This window comes from Vidua macroura, chromosome 6, assembly GCF_024509145.1.
Source record: "Vidua macroura isolate BioBank_ID:100142 chromosome 6, ASM2450914v1, whole genome shotgun sequence".
Taxonomy (NCBI): domain Eukaryota; kingdom Metazoa; phylum Chordata; class Aves; order Passeriformes; family Viduidae; genus Vidua; species Vidua macroura.
In genome coordinates, this window is record NC_071576.1 from 12,317,149 (window position 1) to 12,331,533 (window position 14,385).

The following is a 14,385-nucleotide window of genomic DNA, read 5'->3' on the forward strand; positions in this document are numbered from 1 at the left end:
GGGGAAAATAAAGATCCAGGTTAAAATAAACACAGCAAGATCTTCCCCACAAAGAAGAGTGTCTCAGAAGAATGAGCACAGGCTGTGTGGAAGGGTAGGAGGAAGCAGGATAATCCCTTTCTACAGTGTGGACTGAGAATCTATGCTTTGCATAACATCAAAAGAAAAGCAGAAGAGACTAAATAAAAATCAGGCAGTAGCACCAGGAAAAAGTAGTGGCCTCAAACTCTGATTTATTGATTTTTTTTTTCCGATTGTTCTTGTCAATTGTTATTCACATTTGGAGCAGGGATAGAAAAATTGCTTTGACCAAGAGACTATCTCCAAACATCTCTTCCTAAATTGAGCACAAATCTATGCTCTACTCTTTTCTGATTTCATTGTGTAAGTAAGAAACTCCCTGAACAAGGGTTTACTTAGACCATGTTGTGTTAATATAAGCTTAGTGGAAACCATGAGCTGGGATTGGAGTGTAGGTTTGTGTGGCACTCCAGGGATACCCCAGTGAAAGGATGTTCTTTTCCAAGTCTGGTCAGAATCAAATAGCCCCCCAGGGAAAAAGAACAAACTTGGCAATTCCAGGTACACTTCCAGATTGAAGATGCTCAGTAGAGTGATTCTCGTAAGGTTTTCGTCAGTAAATTATAAGGAAGGTTAGAAATAATTTCAGTCTAGTAATCCTCTGAAGGGGTCTACAAAATTTAACCTTTGATTAGTGTCAAAATCTTCAAAATCAGAAGAAACACTACCAGTAGCATGCCATGCTCCCCTCCCTGAGCAGTCATGCCTGGCAGCCTCTTGCAGAGCTCCTTGGCTTTAATTTACATATTACTCCATCTAGTGGCTTTAAGGTTCCAGCCTCTATGAGTTTAAAACTCTGTCCTGGCACCAGCTGTATTTCAAACCTCTGCAGCAGCTTTGCCATCACCACTTTTACCTCCATCTGTTAAGAAGAAAACAGAAGTCAGTGACAGCAAATACAGCTTGGACTGCAGCTGCTTAAAGTCAGTCTGCTATCTTATACTGCTTTGTCAATACAGAGATTTAAAAGTTAAATGTTACTCTGTTAATGCAGCTGGTTGAGTTTGGGCAGGAAACCTGGGACTTCCTGGATTTGAAGACAACTGACAGGCACTAAGATCAGTCTTTCTGTTTATGTGTTAAACCCATTTTGGAAGTCAGACTGTAAAACTAAAGCACTCTGAGCACTGGAGCTTAGATGAGCTCACAGCACAGACCCAAAGCACTGGCCTCTGCCTGTCCTGAAATGCTCTCTGCCATGCTTACACACATTAAATTGTTCCTTCTGTCCATGTAGCCCTCTCCTCACCTTCTCTGTGCCATTTCTGGCTTGTGTCCTCCTCCAGCTGATGTTTTCCCTGCCTTGATTGTGTCAGTGGCAGCCATGAGATGATTCCCAAGACCCCCTGCACATCCCCTGTATGCTTGACCTTGGCTGGCAAAAGAATGTTGACTGTGATTCCCATTGAGGGGTTTGGATTCGAGCAGGCTGGCCCAGGACAGTTTGGAGGGAGTGCAGCCTGCTGCTCCTCCCTGCAGACACCTTGGCTGCATGGATGTCTGCTCTTGTGACAGCATTTGAGAGACATGCCTGTCATGGGCACGGGGGGAGATCTTCCCTCTGAGGAGAAGAGGGGCAGTGTACAGGGCATCACTGTGGCCTCTGGTGCCCACCACCACCCATGGTCAGCACACCCTGAGCTGGCCCAGTGCTTGCTAACCAAGTGTTGTTCCAGGCCTCTACTCACCTGTGCAAACACCTGCCCGATGCAGGATCGGGGTCCCAGAGAGAATGGAAAATAGCAGTAATATGGCCTGCAAAGAAAAATGTGCAAAATTGTCACTCTGACAACTTGGTTGTAACGAAACAAGCAAATATTTCATCACAACAGTAAGGAAATGGTCTAAATATCCCCTCACCTATCGGACTTGTTAAAGCAGTCTCCAAATTAACTCTTTTTTGCTTCAGAGCAGCAATACAGCTCAGCAGCACATTTCCTTGTCATCGCTCTTTACTGTATGGCTCAGCTGCCAGAGCTGTTTTGATGCATGCCAGCCTTATTTCAAAGTTTAATGTCAAGCACACTCTAAATGCTCTTCAGCCTGTCATGAGGATGTCACAATCTGCCCCATTACTGCACCTTTGGGCAGCTCTGAAGCATGTGAGTGAGAAGGTGTTTGGTTTAGGAGATCAGACTAACTCTAGGCTGAAGGCTGAAGGAAAACTCTTGACTCATGAAGTAGCTGGTGCGGATCTCTGCATCTGTTTAGTCACTCACTGGTTCCTTCTATTGCACTCCTCACCACTGACTAGACTAGACTGCCTGCCCCTGTGGCTGAACAGCATCTTCTCTCCCTCAGCCCCTCCTCCCCTGTCTAATATGGAGACACTTCAAGCACCCTGGGATCAGGACTATCCTGCACTAAATGCTTGCAATATACTAAGGAACATATTCAGCCTGGTTTGGGCCCAAAGCTTTGACCTCAATATAAATATTTAATAACAATAACAGTGGTCTTTTTTTTTGTAAGGTAATGTGGTCTAAAGAATTCTTGAACAAAAGATGTGCATTATTGCTCTCTATTTACATTTGGATGATTTAGTGTTACTCATACTGAAATGGAAAAATAGTTTTATTCTACTTTTCTTTCCCTTAAAATCTCTTCCTGTAATGGTTTCTTAATACATATTTAATAACAAGGAAGTTAAAAGAAACTCACTTAGGTGCATCTTTGCTGAATCGATCTGGATCAAAAGTAAGTGGATCCTTGAAAAACTTTTCCATTCTTCCCATTACATAAGTGTTGAGCTGGCAAGAAAGAGTTTATTTTTGTCAGTCAGGAGCAACACATTGAAAATGCCTCTTTGCTGTCAGAGGTATAAAACCATAAATGCCTTCCACTCTCCAGTCCCAACTGATAGTCTTAATTCATACCCCAAAGTTGGTCAAAATTTTAGAGAAGCCGGAACAAATATGCCCAGGGAAGATTTTGGCCCTCTCATCCACAGGTCTGTTACATTTGGATTAACTGGGGCAGCTAAAAGCTGCTGATGGTGGATGGGACTCACAAAGATGGTGGTGTCTGCAGGAATTCTGACGCCATTGATGACATGCTCCTTCTCCAGCCTGCGGAGTGTCCCCGAGACGGGCGGGTACAGCCGCAGTGACTCCTTCAAAACCTGTGGCAGCAAAAAACACAAGAGGTCAGTTAGTTCATACACCACAGGAAGCAGAAATGAAATTAATTACCTCCCTGTGGCCTTTCACTTTTGCTAAATGGGAGATTTTGACTTTTGAAATGGATGCTGGTCTATCTGCCTTGGACTCCTCTGGGCAAAATATATGGCTACATCAGCTCCTTCAGGCCTGGCTCTTTCTTACAGCTGCTCAAATAGAGAGAAAAAGACACAAAACCCAGAATGGATCCTGGAATAGATCCAACACCTCAAGTCAGATGAACAACTAAGTGAAAAATTATTAGGAAGCAAATTCAGAGGGAAAATCTAAGAGTGAAGTCTCCTGCCCCTGATGAGCTGTTCTGGGCACTGGCTGCCATGAGGGTGGGTGATTGCTCCCACTTCCTTCCCACTCTCAGCTCCTGCCTTTGTCCTGCTTCTGCTGCTTGAGGAGCTGAGCTAGGTCAGAGACCCAAAAAGACAAAAAACAACCTGGCAAAGGAAAATGAATACGGAATGTTGAAAAAAGAATTGAACAAGACCACTTCTTTTGGTGTCAGTGAGCTGTAAGAATGGCTTATTTCATCAAAGTGAAACCTAATTAACAGTGCACATGAGCATCGCACTGAAAATGCAATTAACAGTGTGCATGCACGAGTGGACTAATGAAAAAGAAACCTGGACAAAAGGACTCAGAATTGCCTGAACAACAGGAGAAGAGTCCCATGGTCTCTGATACTCCAGTGATGGACTGGCATTGACCGAGGGTGACTGATTTTGATTGTACAGATCCAAGATTGTGCTGTTAAATAAATTGTCTGCTTTGAGGAGCTCTCATGTGATCTGTCTTAAAACTGAAAGGCTTAGATACCTCATCCTAATTGGAATGGTATAATTGTGATGGTGTTTGGAGAAACCTAAGGAAGCCTGCTGATTTCTGTAATCACATAGAATTGCCTTTTCTTTATGAGAAATAGACCTATGAAATCTATCTGCTATCAAAGCACAGTAATTTGTGGGATGGGATATGCCAAATGGTAAAACACTCTTGCTCACCTCAGCAGGGCAGTTTAAAACAAAAAGGATCATGGTGGACTACTAAAATCACAGGGCAATTTATGCACAACAGCTGCCAGGACTGTGATTCAGCCTCTCCTGAGGGCTACTGGTGTCCCCCATCTTGTGAAGAAAGGAAATGCAACACAAATACTGGCTAATAGCCAAACCTAGCTTTGCAGTTTGTTACCAACCAGCACTTCTATACACAAGACCTCTTTTAGGACCAAACTCTTTCCCCCACCACCCCCGAGTGACTGAAGAGGGTTTCAAGGCTGAATAATGAAAAATTGACCTTAGAAAACCCAGCCATTATTTTTGGCTATCCTCAAATCCCACTTTATTGCATATCGTGAGATCATAGCTGGAAATGCTTTAATAATCAAAAATAGAGCAGTGAATTAGGAAAGTGTGTAGCATTCACACACAGGTTGGGCTCAAATCTGCACACCTTTCTTAAAATTACAGCTATTGATTCACCTTAAACTGACAGGGATTATGCAACTCTACTCTAGCTTCCAGACTGGTAATAATTAAGGAAATCAGTGAAAGAATCTGTACATTTGAGGAGCATCTTCCCAGTAAGTCTGGACTGCTGCAAATGTGTCAGGCTAGCTGCTGGCTGACTCTCTGGGGGCAAACATTTTCAGGACAAAATATTAGCATCGTTTTTAAAATTTTAAAAGTTTGGAGCTCCTCCATGACATGTCAGAGGCTACCAAACAGCTCTGCCTGGTATCTTACCTCACTCCTACAGTACCTGTGATAAGTAGGTGAGCTTGCCAAGATCCTCATAGTCAACGTCTCTCTTGGCACCAAGAACCTCATCCACTTCAGCCTGAGCCCTGCAGGTCAATTAAAACTTGTTAGATGCAGATGCCTGTTTCTTGCTAGGCAAGTTGACAAATTACATTATTTTATGTTCCAGACACTGAATTGGACTTAAACACCCATCCTCAGGCAAAATGCCAACCAATTCCCATCCAGGCTTCCTGAACTTGTACCTCATATCAGGATGAGGCAATGTGCATACAAGGCAGCTGAATCAGGTGGGATTTGGAACCTGTATGTATAAAGGCTTTGAAAAAAATCACCTAGGTGAAACAGAAATAATCCATCATAAGGTTTTTCTTTTTATACATTTTGGATATATTGGTACTATGAAACTGTTTATTTTGGAAGGGAGGCTAGAATTTATTGATCCTATCTTTTTAATAACCCTTACAATTAAGTTCACCTTCTAATTAACATCAAGTTGGATCTGAAAATTGGAGCACATGTACCTTTCCAGTATTTCAGGATGCTGACCCAATGCCATTATTGTAAATGTCATCTGATTGGAACTGGTTTCATGACCTGATGATAACAAAAACCAGTTTAAAAGTTAGTATGAAATAATAACATGATACAAAGATGGTCTAGTAGGGTGATTGTGAATAGGAAGCTTTAAACATCAAACCCTGAATGTTTTATTTAAAATATGCTAGAAAATGAAGGAAATAATAAAAGGTTTGTAAAGTCTACTTAAAGAGCTTTCAACAAAGACAAGAAAAGGACCTAGCTGGCAAAGATATGACCCATCTTGCCTGAGTCAAAGCTGCAGTGGTTGCATGCAGCACTGACTACTAGGGTCATGAGCTCTCTAACAGGAGGGCCAGTGAGGTCTGGGATTTGCCTTGTCATATTATGGAACACACAGTTCTGCCAAAAAGGAAGGATTTACTGGTTTTGAGGGAAAACAGCTTCTTATCATCTTTCTCTGAAAGGTCTGCTTTACGTGTTAGGATGACCCTGCTTAAGCAAGGAGTTTGGACCAGAAGACCCTTCCAACCTTACCCACTTTGTGACTCTCTGACGTGGACACTTTTCCCTTTTTTTTCATGGATAGACATATGTACTATTTTAAAGCATTACAGAAAACAGACTTTTGCAAAGATGTCTGCTGCAATAACATCTTTCTTGCTAAAGAACAGCATTTTGACCACACCTTCTTATGAACATAAATCATCTTGAGCTGCAAAATCTGGAAAAAAAAACAAAAAAACTATCTCACATAATCACTCAGCCCATGCACTTTCTGATTGGTTTGACAGTGCCTTCTCCTAGTTAGACAAGAATGGCATTCAATCATGTGGGTGAGGTGATGCAAAGACACATTGAACATGTAAAAGATGTTTCTGGTGGGGTTTAGTGGGATCTGGATGGAAGGGCCAGAACCCCATAAGGAATAGCCTTGCACCCAGTGGGCAGTGGAAAGACAGAGGCTGGAAAAGAGAGTGGGAAGCCACTAGCTGGAAAACACCAACCTGGCATTATTTGCTGCATTGATATCACTGAAAGAGGACAATATATAACTTGCCTGTGAGAAAATTAAGAGTTCTCTTCAGACCTCACCCAGCTGGTCCTATGCCAGTGTAATACTTGGTCTTCCAACCAAGAGACTCCTGGTTGCAGCAGCATTACATGGAGTCATGATATTAATTATGATTAAAAAAGATGTTAATCATGACCCTGTAGACAGCTCAAGAATGAGTACAGCTTCCCACATGACATACCCAAGCATTAAAAACCTACCAACCTGCAACGAAGAAAGTGATAAAGTTATCCAGAATGTTTTCATCATCTCTAGTCTTCTCCAGAGCTGTCAAGATAGCAAAACAAATGGAATTAGAAAATGCCCCTGTGCCCCAGCTGGACCAGCCAGAATGCTCTGCCCTGTTTGGCACATATTGGCTGAGGTGGCATCGAGAGAGGATGCTGAGTGGGCATTTCAGTGGTGACTTGTGACCAATATTTGATCCAACACAAAGAAACAGGGAATTTTCAAAGCAACTCTCACTATCTTCAGTGTGAAAACAACTTTAAAGGAAGATCCAAGTTCAGATCCCCAAAACAATCCTCCCTGAATTTCACAGCAAAACATACCACAGAGAAATTCACTCAAACAGCAAGGTGTCTCTTACCATCTCCTTTCAGTATCTGTGTAAGAATATCCATTGTAGCTTCTTTCCCATTCTGGATGGCTTCTCTCCTCTGGTCAATGCACTCCTTCCCCACACGTCTCAACAGCCTCACACTCTCCCTGATCTCCTTTACCAGCTTCTGCTTCCCTGGCATGAACTGAATACAGAATTTCTTTTGTCATTTTATTCCTTTTGCTGGTAAAAAATAATGTCAGTGTTATTTTACAAGTGAGCACCTTGTTTTGCACTAAATGACACTTGTCACAAAAACATTTGCTCTCCATGCAACAAACTGAATGCCTGCAGGATGAAGGGTTTGGGCTGAAACAAGAAATATTTCAATCTGTGCATGCTGATGTTGTGTCTCATCAAAGCTAATGTTTTGGGCACTGAGAGCAAAATTCATCACCTCTCCATGGAAAGAAACTGCAGCATGCAGTGCAAAATCTCACCCTCGGTCTCAAAAAGGAAAACAGGAGCTGTAAAAGCCTGAACTACAGCTTTCATGAGATTCTTTACTTAAATATTTCATATTACATCCATCATTTCCTAGCAGATGAATTTGGTAGATGAATTTGGGTTGAAAATATGATTTTTTTTCACAGCAAGAATAGTCAAATTTCTTCCACCCTGAGTGAAGGCTGCCACCCTTCTTGGACAAATGGCAAAAATCTCAATTTTTAATGGGTACAAGAGCATAAAACCATATCAGGAGACATATTCAGGGGAGAACAAAAGAATAAAAAGGAAGCATTAAATATTAATGTTGATTTCACGAGTTTTTTAAAGCAGTAATGAATTTTATCTTGATGTCCATTGGAGGGAAAAATCTACAGATGACTATTTCCCCGACATACATGGACCTTGCACAGCTCCATGAACTCAGGGAGGAGCAGCTGAATGTGAGGAGAGGGGACTGCAGTGAGGAGAATACAGACCCTTACGAAGGGGTCGCGTGCCTTGTTCAGTCCCTCCATAATCATAGTCACAGCGTTGGGTAAAGGCGTCTGGTCATCACTCAGTGCGTTCAATTCCAGGCCAAAAGCTGCCTGAGAAGCAGGAGAGAAAAAGGCAACTTGCTGGGGTGGGGGTGAAAGAGCAGGAAAACAGCACTGCCTTTTCCCCTAAAAATATTTCAGGCTGCTAGGGGAGGGCAATATCAACATTATGTTTTCTCCTTATTTGGGTGGATTAATAATTTACCACTATTCTCCATTCCTTCCAAACTCGCTTGCATGGAAAGGGAAAAGGCAGTGTAAGGCAGACTTCCTGCTGACATGCAATGGCAATAATACAACCTCTAACCATGGAAGAGCCCTGGTGTGTCCCTTTTGGCATGGAGGGGTGGGAGGTATGAGGCTGAAAGGACTTTGGCAAAGGGTACTCATCCTGCAGGCCACACCTAGACTATGCAAACCCTTCCCTACCTGCCCTTTCCCATGACTCAGCCAAAATGGAAGTGGCACTATTAGTCCTGCAGGTCTTCTGGCACTGCTGGGTAAAGGTCTTTCTCCCTGCCTCCAGCTCCCGATCCCATCCTGCTGCTGGTAGGCATTACTTCCATCCCCTCCTGCCAGTTGAGAGGAAACAAGAAAGGGACAGCTGGTACCTTTCCAATGACATCCATAGTCACCCGGCTCATCATTGACAGCATGCTAAACTCTGTTTTTCCATTTGCCTTTTCCTCTAGCTTCTCCATCAGTTCTTCTGCTTTTTCATTAAAAGTGTCCATCAGACCAATCAGGTAGCTGAACAAGCAATAGAGATGAGTAATGGGGGCTCTGGAGAGGACATCTTTGCTCAGACAAAATAACCTTTGTTATTTTTAATAGAAAATGGTAACGGTTTTAAAATTTATAATTAATTTGCCTTAATACATTAAAAAGCAAACATATCGGACGAGCTGCACTCTTCTTACATCAGTCCTGCTCTGCCCTGCCATGTAATCAACATCTGTCATGGCGAAGGGCAGTGGCCTGTGCCCTTTGTACATGAACTTTATCTTTGGACCCTGCATACAATGCATCAAGGTGCACAAGGAAACCAGACTAACCCTCTGCCTTATCTTTTCCAACAGGATAAGACAGGATACACAACCCTGGGACCTTTCTGCCACTGCTGAGTTCATAGGGGTGTCACTGCTCCGTGGGCAGTCAGGTCAATTTATACTTAGTGTGGGAATGGAGTGCTGGATTCTATGTTAAATATTATTTTGGCACTGAATGTTGGAGGTTTTTTCATCCACATATCAAATAATGACAGGGAGAAGCATGACAATACAGTAAAAGTAACAGCTAGATGGTCCCAGAAATATTTGCCTTACCTTCGGCTGAAAGCTGGATCCATTATCCTCCGCTGCTTGTGCCAATGCTCATGGTTGCAAACAGTTACCAAACTATTCCCTAGAAACCTAGCACATAGGAAAACAAGGAAAGGAACAGATTTATGCAAGGGAGCCTGCTGAACCCCGTGTAGTCACAAACTTAAGTCTTTCACATCTACTTTCTTTTATTTTTCCCATGTGTAGGGAGCACCTTTGAGTATGCAACCATTGCATCACTGTGGGCGACAACCGAACCACAGATTTTTTTCTCCAGGTAGGTGTGGACTGCTGAGTTCAATAAGATGCTGGTTCATTACACCTGTTATGGAAATAATTACTATAATAACTGGATTATTATATTTTTAAAAGCTTCAGACTAACAAAGAAAATTTCCCTTTTTTTGGAGTTGAATTTAGAAGTTGCAAACTGACATGCCTTATGGAGTGCTCTAAAATCAGTGCTATAAAATCTGAGAACATTGATGATGGTCTTGAGAAGGCTGCTCTGAGACTAACTGGACATCCCCAGGGGGAAAAAGGATACATGATCAAGGTAAAACAAAATCCAACATATCCTCCTCCCTGACTGGGAAGACATTTGACTTGACATATAGTTTAATAGGTACATGCTGCTTACATGTGTCTGGAATCAGAAATGAATCCCCACACTAAGGTAAATGGTCTGAGTCAAAATGACATGCCTTTGATATTATTAATCTTGCACTTATTTTCAGATCCCAGTGGCTTCAGATGAGTTTTGCCTACCTCTCACCAAATAGGCTGAAGAGATTACCATACACAATTGGATCCTTTGGGTGCTGTGGTGACATCAAGAACTCCTAAAATAAAACGTCAGGTCAGTGAATGCTGAGTGCAATCTGTTTCCCAGACAAAACACAAAATTTCACTCACACACATCTACTCTCTTCTTCTGCAGCTATAGTCTGAAGAGTAGATGAATTATTTGGTGTGCCCTGATTCCCCAGTTCCTGTGCTGCTAGCTTGCTTTGCATCCCTCTAGCACTTTTTTGGTCAATGACCTGAAATCTCACTCTGTTGTAATTGCAAAGATTTAGAGAAAGAAATTTGGTCTCTTGTGCCCCATTCATTTGAGATACTAAGTTCTTGTAGACAGTCTGCTTTTCGCAAATGGAAAATGTTTGCTATATGTGCTGTTTAAATAAAAGCAACAAAATAAATTACCTGATCAAGGAAAAAAAATCAGGACAGCCTGGAGAACAAAGTACTTCCTCCTCCTAACCCAGCTACAGCCAAGCATAGACTGGCTCTGTGCTGCTCTGATCATCAGGCAGCAGCTCTCCTGTTATGGAAGGATGGGCCCACCCCACCCCCACCATTGATTTGATTTTATTTTTCAGTACCTTCACTCCTTCAGGACTCACAACCAATACTGAGATTCTGTGAAAGGCATTAATTCGTACAACAGGTCCGTATTTCTCTGCCCTGTAGGAAGAGAAAAATTTTAAAAAGAGAATTATGGTACAAACTGCCAACATGTAACAGCTCAGACCTAATAACCTTGAAGGACCAGAGCACATTGCAGTGGGAACTACTGCAGTCCCCAGCCAATAAAGCCATTAAGAGAATCACAGAACAGAATAATCAAGATTGGAAGAGACCTTCAAGATCATCTGATCCAACCATCAACCCATCACCACCACAATCACCCCTAAACCATACCCCTAAGTGCCACATTCAGATGTCTCTTGAACATTTCCACAAAGTTACTCCACCACTATCCTTATTCCAATGGCTAACCATTCTTTCAGTGAAAAAGTTTTTTCTAATATCTAATCTGATCTGAAAGATCAATGCTCTCTCTAGCTCCTTTGCCAACCATCTCACTGATGCTAATTATGTCATTCTGTAAGGGTCTTTGTGCCTTGATTTCTCCATGTGTGCTACAGGACTACCCCATTCAATGCTATTGATGTGCCTCAACTTACCACTGCAGCAAGAGATCCGGTGTAAATTCCTGTTTCCTCACCATTCTCCATATGATTGGCAGGTGTCCAAATAAAAAGCTGCAGAATATGAAGGTTAAGAGTGTCATAAGGAAGCCAGCATAGGGTTTTGTATGGATTGCAATCCTTGTTGCCCAGTGAGTGTTGCTCATGTTTTCCTCATAAGGGAAGATGGAAATAACTGAGTTGTGCCAATGCCCAGCCCTCACCAAGCTGGTAAACTGGGGACCAAAGACATGTGGCTCACGTGCAGCCAGGAAGAGCAGCACAATACAATATGCTGTATTATAGGAGATGTTTGGGTCTGGATGGGATCTCCCACGAATTTCATTGCTCTTTGCCTGTCTGAGTGAATCTTGACTGCAGCTATTACATTGCTGTACATGAAAGAGATGTTTGCATTAAGCACTCCTTAATACATGCTCATCCCTGGTAAGTGTAACTTCATTTCTGTCAATGGATTTCTGTTAAGAGAAATTAGGAACCATCTCCTTCTGTCCAAAACTACATCATTTCAAATACTGAGGAGGATAACTACTGGTTAATATGGAAACTGAAGAAAATAATAAAAAATGTTAACTCTTCAAATACAATAGCTGCATTAAAAACTTAAGAGATCAATTCCTTCTTTCAACTGTGAGTGGTGAATTCTCACTGGCTTTGCATAAATCTGAGGGAAGATTTGGCCAAGCTCCTCTCTAAATGAAGCAAGATCACAAGATCTGTTTTTCATTTGAGAGACAGAGAGCTATGTTATCATCCTTTTCAGTATAAATAAGCTATGGGGAAAAACAGGCTCTTATTTTATTACTGTTGGAATTGGGAGGCACTTAAAATAACAAGAACTCAACAAAGTTACTCAACGTCTACAGAAACTTTTAATCCTCCACTTGTCTGGCTCCTTTATAAATGTATTCCAAAAAGATGTGAAAGCCCCAAACACAACTCCTTTGTTAGCTCTGGAAACTGCTCTATCTGCAGCACAGGAAACAAGGTCCCACTCATGGCTCCTCTGGTGTGCCATCACTCCATAGTGTTACTTCACACCTCAAAATGAACCTAGCAGGTTCAGGTATGACAAGATCATCCTCTCTCTAGTATCTGACTTGGTATCTGACCCTGATTACACAAGTAGGATGAAGCCTGGAGCTGGGCAGGAGAGAGTGGTGTCGCTGTAAGGCTGCGTACGAGTGCTGGTGTCTCTTCCTGTGGTATGTTACGGAGGGCATGTGCACCCACAGGTGAGGTTAAGTGGGAAGCTCACACACTCCTCCAGGAACCACGACTCCTTGTGACAGCGCTGCCACTGCCTTGCTGGCAGCTTTCTCATTACCCCTTATCACTTATGACATTTTTATTTATTTTTTGGCAGAAATTAAGCACCTGGCTTATGAAGGAGGGCACGGAAGGTGCCTGGTGCAGTTAGGGTCAATGCGCCTCCTGGCGCAGTGTGGGACGGCCGGCGGCGCCGGCCCCGCCTGCGTGGCTGACGCTGCCGTCAGGTCCCTCTTCAGGGTCATGGGCACACGCACAGCTCCGCGGGCGACTCTGAAGCGCCCCTTCGTGCCGCTGCGGCCCTCGGGAGATGCAGGTCAGGACACGCAGCCCCGGCCAGGCAGGCCGTGCTACTGAGCAGGCTGCGGGATCCTCAGCGACGCCGGGCGGTGCCAGCGCTTCCCGGGAAGCGGGCACACACGAGCGCCGTGCCCGGCCTGCGTGACCCCTCGCCGCTGCCCTTGCCCGCAGCCGCCGGGCCCGGCCCGGCCCATGGACAGCGGCTGGAGGATTGATTTCCTGCTCTGACGTCGCCTCCCGGCTCCAGCCTGGCAGGGAGCGCTCTGCGGAGACACCGAGCCAGCCCGCCGCCCCCTCGCCCGCCCGGCCAGCCCCTTACCTCTCCCGCGGGGCGCCGGGGATGTGGTCGTACTTGGCGTGGATGTACTGCACGTAGCAGCAGTACAGGACGAAGGCCAGGAGGGACAGGGCCAGCAGGAGCCCCCCCGCCGCCCACAGCACCTCCATCACCGCCGGCTGCCAGCGCCTCCTCCCGCCCCGAGCAAAGGGCGGCCCGGGCGGCCGGGAGAATCCCCGGCTGCGGGCGGGGACGGCTCCAGTTAAAGAGCCCGGCGGCGGCGGCCTGCGCTGGGAGCGCGGTGCTGTTCAAACACACCCGCACGGCCTGGGCCGATGGGTGTGTGCATGGATGTGGTCCAGAGGAGGACATGAAGATGCTCACAGGGCTCGAGCACTTTTCCTATGAAGACAGGATGAGACGGTCGGAGCTGTTCAGCCCAGAGAATAAGAAGGCTCCGGAGAGACCTTATTGCAGGGGCTGCAAGAGAGCTGGAGAGGGACTTGTAAAAAGGGCACGTAGTGATATGATATGATAAGGGGGAATGGCTTTGAACTTAAAGAATGTAGATCTAGATTAGATATTAGCAATAAATTCTTTACTATGACGATAGTGAGGCACTGGAACAGGTTGTCCAGAGAAGTTGTGGATGCCACATCCTGGTAGTGTTCAAGACCAGGTTGAATGAGGCTTTGAGCAATCTGGTCTAGCGGAAGGTGAGTCCCTGACCATGGCAGGGGATGAAGGTGGAACTAGAGGATTATGGTCCCTTCCAACCCAAACCATTCTGTGATTCTGTGACAGATACATATATATATATGTGTGTGTGTGTGTGTGTGTACAGATATATGCTTACCTGGGTGGAGACAATGCTTTGCACAAGTGCACGAGGAGGTCAGGAAGGATGCTGCACCTTCCTATGTTTGTTTACAAAAATATTTTAAGTAAAGCTCATCTCTGAAGGGTCCTAGACAAATCAAGCATCCCAGAACACGGAAGGAAGAGGCT

General features: G+C 44.2%; 1 protein-coding gene across 1 annotated transcript; it reads right to left on the reverse strand.

Moving 5' to 3' along the window:
* Positions 1 to 213: 213 nt before the first annotated feature.
* Positions 214 to 13,547, reverse strand: LOC128808948 (cholesterol 24-hydroxylase). The gene is made up of 15 exons (XM_053980617.1): positions 13,420 to 13,547; positions 11,508 to 11,585; positions 10,923 to 11,004; positions 10,306 to 10,379; positions 9,542 to 9,628; positions 8,828 to 8,966; positions 8,157 to 8,267; positions 7,219 to 7,375; positions 6,834 to 6,896; positions 5,539 to 5,611; positions 5,016 to 5,100; positions 3,092 to 3,202; positions 2,743 to 2,831; positions 1,770 to 1,836; positions 214 to 943 (listed from the first exon to the last, which is right to left on the reverse strand). Exons 1-15 carry the CDS (start codon positions 13,545 to 13,547, stop codon positions 782 to 784), a joined length of 1,506 nt encoding a protein of 501 aa, XP_053836592.1. The 3' UTR covers positions 214 to 781.
* Positions 13,548 to 14,385: the final 838 nt, after the last annotated feature.

What these genes read in the sequence shown, in the direction of transcription:
- LOC128808948 (XM_053980617.1), bottom strand. Translation starts at nt 13,547, where the DNA reads ATGGAGGTGCTGTGGGCGGCGGGGGGGCTCCTGCTGGCCCTGTCCCTC. An exon ending in ACAGATACTGAAAGGAGATG is followed by an intron (nt 6,897 to 7,218) that starts GTAAGAGACACC and finishes CTATCTTGACAG; the next exon opens with CTCTGGAGAAGACTAGAGAT. An exon ending in CATCCTGAAATACTGGAAAG is followed by an intron (nt 5,101 to 5,538) that starts GTACATGTGCTC and finishes ATTGACCTGCAG; the next exon opens with GGCTCAGGCTGAAGTGGATG.